Source organism: Lepidochelys kempii, chromosome 2 (assembly GCF_965140265.1).
Source record: "Lepidochelys kempii isolate rLepKem1 chromosome 2, rLepKem1.hap2, whole genome shotgun sequence".
NCBI classification, from domain to species: domain Eukaryota; kingdom Metazoa; phylum Chordata; order Testudines; family Cheloniidae; genus Lepidochelys; species Lepidochelys kempii.
In genome coordinates this window covers 30,308,574-30,324,958 of record NC_133257.1, presented here as the reverse complement: position 1 = coordinate 30,324,958, position 16,385 = coordinate 30,308,574, and the positions used below count along the sequence as shown (strand labels likewise).

Genomic DNA, 16,385 nt, shown 5'->3' with positions numbered 1-16,385 from the left:
AGAATGATTTGCCCAAGGTAACACAGGAAGTCTGTGGCAGAACAAGAAATTGAACCTAGGTTTTCTGAGTCTTTGGTCAATGACCTAACCAGTAGACCATCCTTCCATGCTTTGTAACCTGTAGCTGGTGTTCAGTTTGTACTATAAACAGACTTGCTTTTTCTTCATCTTTTTTGGGGGGAGGGGACAGGGCCTTGTGTGAAGCAGATTAGTTTTGTAAAGTAATTTTGTAAGGCAAATAGAGGAAGATACTAAAATAAATATGACTGCTCCATTGCTTTTTTTTCTTCAGAGGAAATGAAAATCAATTCAATCATACAGAATCATTTTCATTTTGGTCCATCATGGACAAAGCAATATAATGAATTAAGCAATGTCGATTCATAATACCACTTTAACTCATTAGGATAATTAAACTTAATTTTATTAATGTATTTTTAAAGAATTAAAAAGCCATGTTTCACATTGTTATATGAATAGCATTCCTAGACATTCTGGACTTGGCTGCCCTCTCAATTTCATCTCATTTACAACATAATCTGTGAACACAAAAATTGTGTTACACTTAATAATTTTATAGTAATTTTCATCCTTGACTCTCAGAGTGCTTTTCAAAAATGGACAAGCATCCTTACAACTAATTTACAATTAAGGGACAAAAACCCCACTACCTAGGTATTTATGTAGCCCCCGTTATTGTTGAATCTAAGCACCAACGAGCACAGAGATCAATCAAATCCTTACATTTCTGGCTAGTGAAGTCCAGTGGAGTAGTAGTGAGTCCTTTGCTGATATAGACTGTAAATATCTTCCTTAAGGAAGGCTAGGTAATAGTTGTTTTAATGGAAGTATCTGTTTGGCTTCTGCACAGAAAGCCATCTCATCACACTAATAATCTATCCAACTATTAACCAGTGTCTGGTCTTCCATTTTTGTTCAGGTTTATGGAAAAGGGCAAGCTGGCTGAGATTTCCTTCTGAAAGGACTGAGGTGATCATGAAGGGTCAGAGAAAGAACAAAAGTTGTTGTTGGAGGTTCTCTCTGTCCCTCATTAAGATTGTTCTGCCACCATTTGTAAGTTAAGGTCAGGTTAGATTCCCATTTGCTTTTAGATAATCAAAAAGCAGAAGTGAGCAAAACTGCTTTTCTCCATCTGGCCAGGACATTGTGAACTTTTCTTAAGAATGCAAACCTTGCTAGCATGATCTGTGCTTTTGTCATGTACATGGGGCTCCATCTTGAACATGTAGTTTCCCCATGGAGAACAACCAGAGATGGGCAGAAGGGATTGCAGTTTAACATGTACTGCTCATACAGAACCAATACCAACATCTAGGCCTCCCTCTCATCATCTTAAGTACAATTAGATTTCACAAGTGGTTAGAAAACTAAATCAGAAATACATATAACCTCAAAAGTACAATAGGGCCAGCCCTGAATGGAGAATTTGTTTGTAAGTTTAAGATAATGAAAAAATTGTATTTATATTTCTTTTATTTAGAACTCTTGGCACTTAAGTGGATTTTATGTGGTTTTTCTTTCTCCTGGAACCATTAGTTGCAAGGTAGAATTAAGAGTCAAACATTATTTTCTGCACTAACCAAATACAGGAACATGTGAACTTTTACTTTCACTATATTACTGTTAATTTTAAAGAAAAAGATATCTCCTGTAAATTATCTTGCTAACCACTGTCAAAATTCTCAGACATTTCTTAAGCATCTGGGATGCAATCAGACAATTTGTCCAACTGCTCATGTGCAGTTGTGTGATCTGGAATAAATGTACTACACTTTACAAAAGATAAGAATAGCCCAAATATTATATTTTTTTCATATTCTGTAAAAAGAGGATTCAACTCTTGTAAACCAGAAACAACCTTATATCCAAAGAATTCTAGAAATAGATACTAATATTTGTCATACACTGCTGCACCTCAGATATTTGTTCATACAGTATAAAGGTATTTCAGTATTTTGCCTGTCAAATATGCTTTTCATCTGAGAAAAAATATGCATTGCTGCAGCATAGTACAACGAACAGTGTAATTTTAACAGTGAGGTCAATAAATCCTGTAAATTCTTTTTTCTTTTATGGTTTTGCATCTTTGGCATACCAGTCATTGCAGACATGACAATGTATTACATTGAGAAGTTAGGGGATTCCGCTAGATATTCTTTTATGCCATTTGCTTTGCTTGCTCAACACATTTTCTCTAGATTTTAGCCCCAAGGCATCGTGCCCGACACCAGCACAAGAAATTATGCAAATTAACAATAATATTGATTTGTGGAGAGATCCGTGCAAAGCAACATTTTTCAGTGAGCTAAATAGTTAGATGAATAAATAAATAAATAAAGCTAAGCATCAAGTAATGTTGGTATAAAGTGTCTAACATTCAAGAAATGTAATCAATAACCACGTGAAAAAAACTATTAAAAAAAAAGAAAACTCCGCAGAAGTTGAGGATCTATGATTTTTTGTAAACACGCACAAATTTTCACATTTGAAGCAAGATAATAATTGTATTCCAAAATGCCATTGTCATCCTGCTTGCTCTTTCAAAGCTTTATTATCTTCATGGGTTTTGGTAAATTGTAGGAAGCTTTACTGATTTATACAAGATGCAGAGGATTTGTGTCACTAAAAACTGGGCTAGGCACTCAGACAATCATTTCACAATGTAATTTCTGTAGAGTACATTACAAATGCACAACATTTATTTGCCTGAAATTTATAATAATCTTAATGTGTAAGACAGGATCTCTGCTACTCTTCAGTCCAGAGGAAGGATGTTTTCATATTAGCTTCAAAGCAGGGATTCAGTTAATTGCCACACGTTTCAGTATGAGGTAGGGTTAATTTTTTAATCCACTGCTGCTACACTGGGTCTTTTCTATCGAATGGACATATTTTAATTATAAATACAGTACAAAAATAAAGAAAAAAGTGTTTACTCTAATGTTAACAGTTGTGTCTGGATTCCACAGCAAAGTGCCACATTATGAAGTGATGTGAAAAATGGGGTGGTATCGTCTATTTAGAACACTGGACCCAGAGCTAATTTTTCACAGATTAGTCAAGATTAAGGACATTGAGAACTGTATCCCCCTTTACCTACTATCATGATGTGTCACATTCTTCACAAAACCACGACTGAAAGGACTACTAAGACTACTGGGACTCATTTAATTAGCCACAAGAAATGCTAAAGTAATGTCTCAACTATTGCACACCAACAACATGAAGGTGAGTCTAGGGAAGACACAGATTTAAATCATATGTTGTGAAAACTAAAAATATCTGAGTAGTTGTGGACAGAGTATTGATAACAATGGAAGAGGGTAACAGAAGAACCAAAATAAAGAATTGTGAAATTGCTCTGGAGATCTGGATTAATATGCCACTTGTGTCATAAGTGATAATGTGTTTGGCTGCATGATCCTGATTCTCAGTAGATGCTTACACAAACAAGTTGTTGTTATAATTTGTCACAATTTGACTTGAATGACAATCTCCAATCAAGAGTTGGTTAGGATTAATGTGGAATAGGAAGTGTGTAGCAATGTACAATGAAGTTGCATGAGCTGCATTGCCTTAAACAGGATAGCATGAGGGTGAGTATGTGTTCTGGCTCCTGCACCAGTATGCAAGAAGGGCTGTGCATAGAATGGCTCCCAGTTCACTTTCTGTCCATGTGAAGTTACTGGTCTTCATTGTATTTCCTAAATTTGGATGAATACACAAGAACTGAGTGAGACTAGCTTTGATAGGCACCCTAAACATGGAAGAGAAGGTAGGGCAAGAGACAGGGCTATGAACTTATCAACCATCCTCACCAACCAGCATAGCTGGCTGCCCATGGAGGTGGGCACATGCTGCATATCCTTAAGAGGGTAGCAGGACTGTCTGTACTCCTTCTGGGTGCCAGAGAGCTCTGAAAAAACATGATCTGTTAGGCAGAGAAGCTGGAGCGACTGTTATTAGGGTAGTGCTGCTACTCCATGAAACAGTGTGAAATGCATAATCTTGCTCCAAGTAAATACCGATTATTAAAGAACATTAGAGAAGCTTATTGACTGTGTTTGTTTTCTATGGGCCATTAGGGCAAGGGGTTACAAATTTGATAGAATAAATGGGTTCAGCTTTATAACAGCAAGGGTTCACCTCTAGTTGAGGGCATGTGGTGATGTCCAGGAATTGCACTAAATCAGCTCATCTTTTGGGTGCTCTGGCCAAAGCATAACCAGCAACAACTACTTTTAGGGCTGCATGGGCAGGATGTAAAGTCTCTGATGGAGTGTGAGTTGCAGGCACATAACAATGCTGCAACCACCTTCTATAAACGGGACTTGCTGGAAGTAGATATAACCAAGGGGCAAATCAAGTCCATAACTTGCATTATAGTTAAACTTCATTAAATGCTTAATTATAATTAATTGGCATTTAATTAACATAAAATATTATTAAATTTTAGAATATATTATCAGTGGGTGCAATGAATGAATACCAAGTGATTAATAAATATTTTTTCAAATAGTTCTTTACAACTACTTACCAGTTATGTAACAACTTCAATTAATAAACCATTTAAAAGGTATAGTTACTAAAATCAATTAGTATTTTCATTTAATAGATTTAACTATTTTCTTAACACAAAGTTACTTATTTGAGATATATAGTTAAAAATCTGATCAAGATCCATGACTTGCTCTCATCAAGATACTCCTCATACATTTTTATCCCGACAATCAGGAAGGTTAAAAGAATATAACACTGCACATGTAACACCTGCACTTCATTTCTGAGCACTTGAAAGTCTGGAAAACATTCATGCTTTTAATATTTTAATAGAAAGTGAGCAATCACAGCTTTTGACAGGGTGTTTGCTTACATATATTATACTGTGCATAATATAAACACAGAACTCTTATGTTTCAAAAATGTTCAGTTGAAAAGTGTAGCTCCCCAAAACTACTTGTGGAAAATTAACATGGAACAAACTTGAATTTCACTTCTCTCCATAGGTCAGCAGGAACATAGTGTCTGCATACATATAAGCAGCTAAAGTACTTGGTTTGCACATCCCTAATGAAGGTCTGCCGCTTCTGTAATTGTGTGATTAATGAGGTCTGAGAACCTTGCATGAATAGTAAAATAGAATTATCATTTTGTCCAAGTTTATACAACAGAATAATATAAATTCCTTGTATTTAAAGAAAACAAAGTGTAGACAGCACACTTCATGTTTGATGAATATTCCTAATCGTTTTCTATACAATAAGATACATGTTACTGACACAATATCATTCTTCTTAAGAAAATATATGTTGTAAACCAAACTGTTAACCACACAGTCATTTCTATTTCATTATTAAGGAATCGTACTGTATCTTGGCATGCTATTTCGAAGAGAGGAGATGTTAATATGAAGAGTTGTGTCCCAAATGATTAAATGTAAAAATCAATTTGAGGCTCAAAATATTAAGGTAGACATCAAAATCATCAGATGATTTTATTTAAAAAAATCCCATTTACTTTTCATTAGAAATCTCATGAGTTCTAGTACTTTCTGGTCCTTTATAGTTGGTGGATCATGAATAAGCAAGAATAAATAAGGAATAGTTATTTGGCACTTCTAATCCTAATCCTAATAGAAACATATAACACTGAGAAATGTGGAAATGAAAAACAAACCAACAATATAAATTAAGGGAACTTTTCTGAACATCCAAAAAATAAATAAAAGTAAAGTTGGCTTCAGTTTTAAGTGAAGATTCAGGTGAGATTACATTTTATTTAGGTCAATTTGCTCACAATTACATAAAATGTGATACAAAATGACTTCCAAAGTCATATAATCAATAGTTGCTAACCTTAGCAGATTCTGTTAAAATATTTGATTTACTGGTTTTGTTTGTAGGGCTATATTGGCAGGGAGATTTTGGTTCCTATGAATGAAAATTAAACAATTTTATTTTAAATCAGAAAAACAGATGGCCTAAATCAGGAGAGGAGAAAATAGTCTGCTAAAATGTGTGTTAATATGTGATTAAACATATTTACCTTGACAAGCTGGGACTGGTGCATCCCATGCATGATATCCATATGGAGATTTCCTGCATACAGCGGTACTTTTCCCAACAAGCCTATATCCTCGATCACAAGCCCAGCGAACCATACTGTTGAGCTGTCCACCTGTCTGACTGACAATGAATCCATGTGGAGGGGACTCTGGAGTACTACAGTAAAGAGCTTTGGGAAAAACAAAAAAGAAAACAAAACACTTTTTCCCCCTCTCTTAAAGTATGGTAGCCAAATCTGAGGGTTTTATTCAGTTTCTATACTAACGCTACCTGAATTATTTGAGAATTTGCCTGTGTAAGGACTGAGAAAAGACATTAAGATTCTGATTCTGGCATTCTACATTCAGTAGTGCATTATTCAGAAAGTAAAGGTGGTGCAATAAGGCCTAATAAGGACTTCAGGATTTGGTTCCCAGATGGCAAATGTGAAATCAAGACTCATTAGAACAACCGTTATTATAACAACTTCTCCGTTGAACAATGTACAACAAAGTATTTTTGTTCCATGATAGCATAAAGAAACTAAATGGCATTAATATTTACTATGAAAAATGCCCTTAATAAATCAAAACCAACAAGTGTACAGGCCAAAGATTTTCTTTTTCAGATTATTGTATTTTTTTTTGTTCACAACAAAAAAATACTTCTACAGAAGTCAACCATGTGTGAACTAAAAGTGAATTATTAAAAATTACAGTACAACAATCTTAACTGTACTTCTGAATGTCCCAAATGAACCTGCATCAGTTACTGTGCAGCTGCATTTTTCTCTCTTTGAAATTCCCCAGAAATGCTAGAGGACGTGCAAAATGTTGAAGATAGGGAAAGCATCCCTACAGATCTTTATAAGTGTGGGGAGAGATAATAAAGTTTAGAAATAAGGTTTTAATAATCGGATAGGATTTTGGCCCAGATTCCTAAAGATACTTAGATGGTTAACTTCCAGTGGTGGTTATATATCATTCTTATACATTTTTAATTTGCTTGTTTTACCTTATGAGAGGAGACTCAAAGAGCTTGGCCTGCTTAACCTAACCAAAAGAAGTTTGAGGGGAGATATGATTGCTCTCTATAAATACAGCAGAGGGATAAATACCAGGCAAGGAGATGAGTTGACTATGTGGACACAAGAACAAAAACTGGTCATCAAGTTTAGGCTTGAAATTAGACAAAGGTTTCTAACCATCAGAGAAGTGAAGTTTTGGAGCAGCCTTCCAAGGGGAGCAGTGGGTGCAAAAAAAAAACCAACTGGCTTTAAGACTGAACTTGTTTTGTTTGGGGGACTGTGTACTGAGTCTAGCGGCCTGCTCGGCAAGGCTAAGAGCTTCTTAATGATGCTTTGATCCGTAAACTCTTTAGCACGCATCAACCTTTAACCTGAGGTCGGGGCTACTCAAGAAGACCAGGGCTTTAAAAAGCCCACTCCTAAGCAACCAGAGGAGCTAGCATCCAGTGTCAGTTAACAAGAGTTTTGCGAGGGAGTTTAGAGGGGAAGTATGGGGCAGGGGAGCTAGATACTCTTAACATTCTTTAAACTTATGGCAATGAACACCCCCCTCCCAATAAAAAAAAATACAACAAAGGAAAGAGATTCAGGACTAAAAAGAGAATGCAGGTAGAAGTCCAGCAACAGAGTCGGGGCTATTCAATTTATTGCATTCAATGCAGCATGTTTGATTATCTATCCTATGGGCAGGTGGTGTATGTATGCATTTGGTGCAAGGAGCTCCTGGCCCTGAGAGACTGTGTACAGGCTTTGGAGACCAGAGTGGCTGAATTGGAGGAGCTAAGGGAGACAGAGGTACATGGAGGAGAGTTTACAGGAAAGAGTAGAATGGTCCCAACCCTGGTCGACAACCTCTGTGCTGTTGAGGAGGATGAAAGTCTCATGGAAGAAGAACATCAAACTGGAGCAGAGGGAAGCAATCCCATAGTTGGGACACTCCTTCCAGATGATGTTGTGGTATCCTCTTGCTCTGAGGATACCTCTCTGGAGGATGGAACTCCAGTTATTGGGAAGAGACAGGTAATAGTTATGGGGGATTTGATCCATTAGAAACATAGATAGTTAGGTTTGCGATGACCAGGAGAATCATATGGGTGACTTGCCTGTGTTATAAAAAAGGTGATTATATGCTATTTTATATGAATGTTCAATAAGTTTGTTCTTATAACTTAGCATAAGTTACTAACTTAGCATATGTGATTAAAGTAGTTGAAGCCTTACGCCGAGGTTAAGCTGACCTGAGAGGAATGCTGAAGAAGCAGCTTCAAAACCAGTTGAGACTGCCCGTTATCACTGAAGATAAGAAAGAATGCAAGGAATAGGACTGACCGTGAGGGCAGTGTTACCAACTGTAGAGGGTATAATTGCAATTTCTGAGGGGCGGGGTCCCTCTCCGGAGGCACCCAGCTCGAGCTGTATTTCTGTACACCAATAAAAGATGCCTGTGTAGATTGGACTCTGAATCTAGAATTCTGTGGGATCCTAGAGTCGAATCAAGCACCTAGAGGGGTGAGAGAAAGGGCTAATTGTTTTATTTTTCTTGACACCTCCTGGGTGAGAAGGTTGCAGATCTCTCAAGACATCTAGCTAGACTTATGTGTAGCACTGGGGAGGAGCCAGTGGTCATGGTACATTTGATACCAATGACATAGGGAAGGATAGGAGAGAGAGGACCTGGAGGCCAAATTTAGGCTGCTAGGTAAGAGATTGAAGTCCAGGACCTCATGGTAGCATTCTCTGAAATGCTTCCAGTTCCACAAGAAGGGTCAGTCAGCTAGGCAGAACTGCGGGTCTCAATGTGTGGATGAGACGATGGTGTAGGGAAGAGGGGTTTAGATTTACTGGGGAAACTTTGGGGAAAGGGGGAGCCTGTTCAGGAAGGATGGGCCCCACCTAAAGCAAAATGAAACCAGATTTCTGGCACTTAAAATTAAAAAGACTGTAGAGCAGTTTTTAAACTAAGGGCTGGGGGAAAGCCAGCAGGTGCAGAGGAGCACATGGTTCGGACAGAGACATCCCCTAAGGGACGATCTATTAATAGAGATTCTCTATGTCCTAGTAAGGAGGAGAAGATGGAAGATAAAATATGGGTAGGTCTGGATGAGAAACAATCAAATGAAAAAGAGTCCCATTCAATTACATCACGAAATGGCAGATAGCTGAAAAGTGACACATTTTTAAGAGCGTATGTAGAAATGTTAGAAGTCCAAATAAGATGGGTGAACTAGAGTGTCTCATATTAAATGAGGATATTGATATAGTAGGCATCACAGAAATTTGGTGGAATGAGGATAATCAATGGGACATAGTAATACCAGGGTACAAAATATATCAGAAGGACAGAACAGGTCATGCGGGTGGGGGATTGGCGCTATATATGAAAGAAAGCATAGAGTCAAATGAAGTAAAAATCTTAAATGAACCAAATTGTAATATAGAATCTCTATGGATAGTAATTTCATGCTTGAACAACAAGAATATAGCAGCAGGGATATAGTACTGATCACCTGTCCAGGATGACGATACTAACTGTGAAATGCTCAGGGTGATTAGAGAGGCTATATATATATATATATAAATAAATAAAATAAAACAATAATAACGGGGGATTTCAACTTTCCCCATATTGACTGGGTACATGTCACCTCAGGACGGGATGCAGAGACAAAGTATCTTGACACCTGTCATAAATATAAAGGGAAGGGTAAACCCCTTTGAAATCCCTCCTGGCCAGGGGAAAGCTCCTCTCACCTGTAAAGGGTTAAGAAGCTAAAGGTAACCTCGCTGGCACCTGACCAAAATGACCAATGAGGAGACAAGATACTTTCAAAAGCTGGGAGGAGAGAGAGAAACAAAGGGTCTGTGTCTGTCTGTAGTCGTCTTGGCCGGGGACAGAACAGGAATGGAGTCTTAGAACTTTTAGTAAGTAATCTAGCTAGGTATGTGTTAGATTATGATTTCTTTAAATGGCTGAGAAAAGAATTGTGCTGAATAGAATAACTATTTCTGATAGTGATTGTCAGCCTACAGAAAAAGACAATTCCCTTGTCTCTGCTCTGGGCCCAAATTAAAGCAAAAAACCTCCAACTACTTGGAAACCTGCTTACCCAGCCCAAAGAAGAAAAAAAATTCTTTTCAAACCTGTGCTCCTTGTAAAACAAAAAACAAAAAAAATCAAAATCCTAAAAAAAACCCTGCCACTTTTGTTTCCAGGCAAATGGGTAGAGCACACACCCCCTATTTACTTTTAGGAAGAAAAGAAAAAAAAAAAAACCTCTGGGTTGGAAGACTGTGAATTTCCCTGCAGGAGTTAAGTACCCTGCCCTCCAGGCAAAGAAAACCTGCAATTCACAAGATAATCCCCTTTTGTCTCTGCTTGGCCACAAAGCAGAGAGAAACCAAGCTGCTTTCAGTTTCAAAGCTGCCTTCTGGACTTCCTAAAAATTCCTTTTTAAAATCTGTATTTCTAGTTCAAAAAATCTCAACTGGATCTCAAAATGATTTCAGGTTAATCCCACCACTGTGCCACCATGTCAAGGTTCCTCCCCCACTCTGAACTCTAGGGTACAGATGTGGGGACCTGCATGAAAAACCTCCTAAGCTTATCTTTACCAGCTTAGGTCAAAACTTCCCCAAGGTACAAAATATTACACCTTGGACAGGCCGCTACCACCACCAAACTAATACTGGTTACTGGGGAAGAGCTGTTTGGACGCGTCCTTCCCCCCAAAATACTTCCCAAAACCTTGCACCCCACGTCCTGGACAAGGTTTGGTAAAAAGCCTCACCAATTTGTCTAGGTGACTACAGACCCAGACCCTTGGATCTTAAGAACAATGAACAATCCTCCCAACACTTGCACCCCCCCTTTTCTGGGAAATGTTGGATAAAAAGCCTCACCAATTTGCATAGGTGACCACAAACCCAAACCCTTGGATCTGAGAACAATGAAAAAGCATTCAGTGTTTTACAAGAAGACTTTTAATAAAAAATAGAAGTAAATAGAAATAAAGAAATCCCCCCTGTAAAATCAGGATGGTATATATCTTACAGGGTAATTAGATTCAAAAACATAGAGAACCCCTCTAGGCAAAACCTTAAGTTACAAAAAAGATACACAGACAGAAATAGTTATTCTATTCAGCACAATTCTTTTCTCAGCCATTTAAAGAAATCATAATCTAACACATACCTAGCTAGATTACTTACTAAAAGTTCTAAGACTCCATTCCTGTTCTGTCCCCGGCCAAGACGACTACAGACAGACACAGACCCTTTGTTTCTCTCTCTCCTCCCAGCTTTTGAAAGTATCTTGTCTCCTCATTGGTCATTTTGGTCAGGTGCCAGCGAGGTTACCTTTAGCTTCTTAACCCTTTACAGGTGAGAGGAGCTTTCCCCTGGCCAGGAGGGATTTCAAAGGGGTTTACCCTTCCCTTTATATTTATGACAACACCTTACATGACTGCTTCGTGGAGCAGCTAGTCCTGGAACCCATCAGGGGAGACACAATTCTTGTTTAGTCCTAAGTAGAGTGCAGGATCTGGACCAAGAGGTGAATATAACTGAACCACTTGGTAATAGTGACTATAATATAATTATATTTAACATCCCCATGGCGGGGAATACACCACAGTAGCCCAACACAGTAGAAGTTAATTTCTCTTATGAGAATCCCTTGGTTTGAGGTAATATGTATATTGTATGTAACTATAATATTAAGGTGTTAGGTATCAGTATCGACACTCAGTTGACAGTCAACAGAGCAGTGAAACAGAAATTTTTACCTTTCTTTGTGACAGATTCATTGCTCTCCTCTACTTACAAAGTATACTATCATATATAGGGAGCATTTTTGCTTTTTTCAGTTTTGAATTTAAGGACTCAAACAACCTAAATTACTTCCTTTCTTCATTATTTTCCAACTTTTGGCTGGAACCTCTCCCAAATCACAAGATGCTAAAATTAATTCCAGTATTCCAATAACTTCATAGATATTCTTGCAGGCATTCTGAAATGTAAACTCTGGTCTCTGAAAGGGCTCATGTTGCCACATTCCACCGGGATGCCACCAAGAACCCTCCATCAATGGCCGGGTGGCAGAGGTTGCCTTGGTACACCTACTCTTCTTTCATTTCATGTTTATTTAATTTGTTGCCTAAAAGAGTGGACAGGACTAGTGGCCATACTAGGGGTTCAACAAATTTGATACTTATCAGAAAGTGGTAGCAATAGTTACCATATCTGGGATCTGACCATAACAGATAAGCAATTTCACAGTTGTCCCCCTCCCCTCCCCCACATTTTAAGGCATTGTGCAGCACTTGGTTGGCAGTTAAATGGAGTTGTATGCAGCTGTAATGCAGAACTTGACGCTAGGTTTCAACTAGTTTTCTATTCTGAGCAGCAGAAATTAATTAACTCTTTATGTTGAGTATTTGCTATACTATTCTAAATAAGATATAAATATATTTTATAAAGATATTCTATACAGAATCAGTTATCTGGTTCAAATATAAAAGAGATCTGATTTTCTTTTCAGTTTTAGAAGCTTAGTATCTAATAAAGTAGCTCACATTATCCTTGTACACATGTAAATACATTCCATATTGAAGTTTTAAGCAGATAGAAAAGGATACATTTGAATTACATACCTATGTATCTTATCCTGAAACCTCTTTTGTTGGTGCCATGATCTGCTGACCAACGGAGAAACACTTCATGGCCATTACTGGATATATTTAGAGAAGATGAGTAATCCCCACTTAGGGAAATAAGCAATGAGCTATGACTATTTGGTCCTTGATACAGGAGGAGGAAAACAATGAAAACAAAGGTTAAAATTAGACATGTATGAAATGTTCCTGGAGTAACGGTAAATGAAATAGATTTAACAGTGGAATTTACATTAACCACATGCTACATATTATTGAACGGATTATAAAAGATAATTAAATAGTATAATTAAATATTACATATACACACACACACTCACACAGTCAAGATGATTAGTAATGCAATACAATCTGGAAAAGCAATGCAATCTAACATCACTACTTATCCTAACAAACTCAAGTAATGACTTATTTAGACAAAAACAGTATTTCTATTATATGTCTAAATGGCAGGGGATGGGGAAGGGGTGCCAAGGCATAAATATAAAAGCATCCAAAGTTGTGTATCCTGTAGTTACCATCGAACACCTCAAGTATATCAAATTCCTTTTCTGTCTGGAAGAATTCAAAGAACATGCTGATATTATAACCCTTTTCCACAGTAATGGTCCAAGCGCACATTTGGAGGTTTGGGTAGCTGTCAGGGTAGCCTGGGCTCAATATGACTCCTGTTGAATCCAGACGCATTTCATTGACCGGGCAAAGCACTATGAAACACAGAGATTATTTAAAAAACTCTAATTACCACCATACATAGAATTTTGTATGACTTAGTTTTTTTTCCCTAAGTTAAAGAGCTGCATTACTCACTTTATTTCTAAGAATATGGAACAAAAACACTTAATTAAGGGATAGTAGACAAAGTTTGTGTTAGCCAGCATTTCCTACAAATTATGTTATAGAAAATAAACACACTAAGGCTGAGAAATCACTGACTCATGGGTTTTATTCTCCTTACATTATCTGGAAGACCCTTTGTTCTTTCAGACAGAACATTAAGTGAGCCAGGCTGAATTGTTCAGATAATAAACCACAGCTTTTATTCCTTTCTTTAAATAATAATAATGATGATGATGGAAGATAAAGTCTCATGTGAACCAAGTTTAAGGACTCAGTTGTGGTTTCTGATTATTAGGCTGTAAATAGCAAGAAATCACACTATTATTTATTAGAAGCATATAGTTATTAATTTTACAAAAAAATGTTTGTTTTAGTGAGCATGTACCATACTCATACATCCAGTATGGCAAAATATACCGTTTCTGGTATTTGGTCTTACAATTTAACATTGTATAATTTTACAACTCCTAGATTTCTCATTGCCTCTACCCAGTGATGAGCTGCCAAAATCTTAACAACCCTATAAAAAGTTCTGATTTAAGGGATGTGCCCCAGTATGTATTTTTTGTACCAACAGAGTTACCATACGTCCATATTTTCCCAGGAGGAATTTTTAAAATTTAAAAACTCCTCCCAGACGGCGATTTAAGAACCAAAAAGCCTGAGCTGTCTGGGAAAATACGGATGTATGTTAACCCTGCCTAAAGTTCTTTTTTAAAAAGATGGGCCTGAACTAGACATGAGCTCCTTTTCACATGTGTGGGTCCCCGCCACTCCCTGGGGGTGTGCTAGGGTGACCAGATGTCCTGATTTTATAGGGACAGTCCCGATTTTGGGGACTTTTTCTTATATAGGCTCTTATTACCCCCCACCCCCATCCTGATTTTTCACACTTGCTGTCTGGTCACTCCCGGGGTGTGCACATGTGTGGGTCCCAGCTGCTCCATGCCCCCCTCATTGAAGCAGGTGTGCAGGGTTACTGACCTGGGAACTGCAGGGCACCAGTGGACATGGGGCCAGGTGCAGACAGGGGCGTGGGGCAGGGCTAGCTGGAGGCAGGGGGTGCAGGGCTGGCTGCATGCAGGGCAGGGGGTGTGGAGCTGGCTGTGGGCAGGGCAGGGGGTGTGGCAGGGGCTGGCTGCGGGCAGGGCAGGGGGTACGGGGGTGGCTGGAGGCAGGGGTGGCTGCGGGCAGGGCAGTGGGTGTGGCAGAGGCTGGCTGTAGGCAGGGGGTGCGGGGGTGGCTGGAGGCAGGGGCTGGCTGCGGGCAGGGCAGGGGTTGCGGCAGGGGTTGGCTGTATACAGGGCAGGGGGTGTGGCAGGGGCTGGCTGCGGGAAGGGGGTGCGGGGGCAGCTGAAGGCAGGGGCTGGCTGCGGGCAGGGTGGTGGGTTCTCACGGGGAGAGCGGCTCGGAGCAGCCCAAGCAGCAGGATGCAGCCCAGGCCCAGCAGAGCAGCCGGGGACCCACCAGGCAGCAGCGGGAGCCCCAGGGCCAGGGGTTGGGGGAGCAGCAGCAGCACCAGGGCTCCTGTGCAGAGCCAGGCGGCAGCCCACATGACTCCCGCAGCGCAGTGCCCCTGGCGGCCAGAGGAGGAATTACATCACTTCCCAGCCAGAGCCCATCAAAGCCTCAGTGACCCCTGCAGGGAAGTGGGTTAACAACCGGTTCTAAAACTGCTTCAAAATTTAACAACCGGTTCACGTGAACCGGTGCGAACCGGCTCCAGCTCACCACTGCCTCTACCTGCTGTAAGAATAACTTGAAATCACTGTCATGCCACTCTATAGACCTCATATATCACACAGTGCCCCTTCTTTGCTTAAACGTCTCAAACTAGTAGTGGAAAGGTAGAGAAGAAGTATTTTCTACTGGGTGAGACCTAAGACTGACAATCAAGAAATCCTTCAAATGAGGAAAATGAGTCCAACCATGCAATGAGCCCCTCCTTATAAAACAGGGTTTAAAATTAAGGAGGGAAAATTAAAATAAGTTCTACCAAAGTTTACTTAAAAAGTATCAATAACAGAACACGGGTTTTGTTAAACTCCAAATACCACATTATTCTTCTGTCTCTAATAAATACACAACTGATAAAGATGCCATGAGATGGATTCATTATGCACACATAATCATGTATACCCTTAAGTCACATTTTTTATCTTCTTAAAAGATGTGTACACTAGTGATATTTAGATGTGCATTTTGTTCCAGTGAGGAAAACTCTCAAGTTCAGATAACTCTGAATTTTCCTCCCTTCTAACTCAAAGACAGGTTGCTTCCTGGATGAATGAATGTCAGTCAACTGAAGAAAAAATGTAACGAAATGCAGCCTGAAAGTCTCAAGTTCTCCACGACTGTCAGCTCTGTTCATGAAGTCAGCCAAGGAAAAGAAGAAAGGTGTTATGCATTTGCCTTAACCTCCAGGCAACCGTAACTCTGAGTTAGCTGTTTTTATCAGTAAATCTGTCTTTTTCCCTTATATTTTTAATGTACCATTTTTTTCTTCTGCCTCTTTCTTCTTCATGGTATAAGAGTCAATGACCTACAGATCACACACATCTGTGGGCTGTTAACAGGATGCTTAAAGTTTGGCACTCAAATTCATACTAAGGCACCTAAATAAAAAGAGATCCACTGAACATAATTCCCATTGAAGTAAATGGGAGCTGTGGATGCTCAGCATCAATGAAAATCAGGCTACTAATTTAGGTGACCATGTATGAATTTAGGTACTTAACCGTCGGCAGTCACATTTGAAAACTGTGGCTTAGAAGTTTTACA

General features: G+C 39.0%; 1 protein-coding gene across 5 annotated transcripts in view; it reads right to left on the bottom strand.

Moving 5' to 3' along the window:
* The window catches only part of CSMD3 (CUB and Sushi multiple domains 3), a 1,204,651-nt gene that overhangs the window by 130,052 nt on the left and 1,058,214 nt on the right, over window positions 1–16,385 (bottom strand). For all 5 annotated transcript variants that reach the window (XM_073330296.1, XM_073330291.1, XM_073330295.1 and 2 more), the window contains 3 exons: window positions 13,283–13,471; window positions 12,744–12,890; window positions 6,067–6,255 (listed from right to left, as the gene is read on the bottom strand). In XM_073330296.1, coding sequence (XP_073186397.1) covers window positions 6,067–6,255; window positions 12,744–12,890; window positions 13,283–13,471 — 525 coding nt within the window. The remainder of the gene's footprint in view (window positions 1–6,066; window positions 6,256–12,743; window positions 12,891–13,282; window positions 13,472–16,385) is intronic.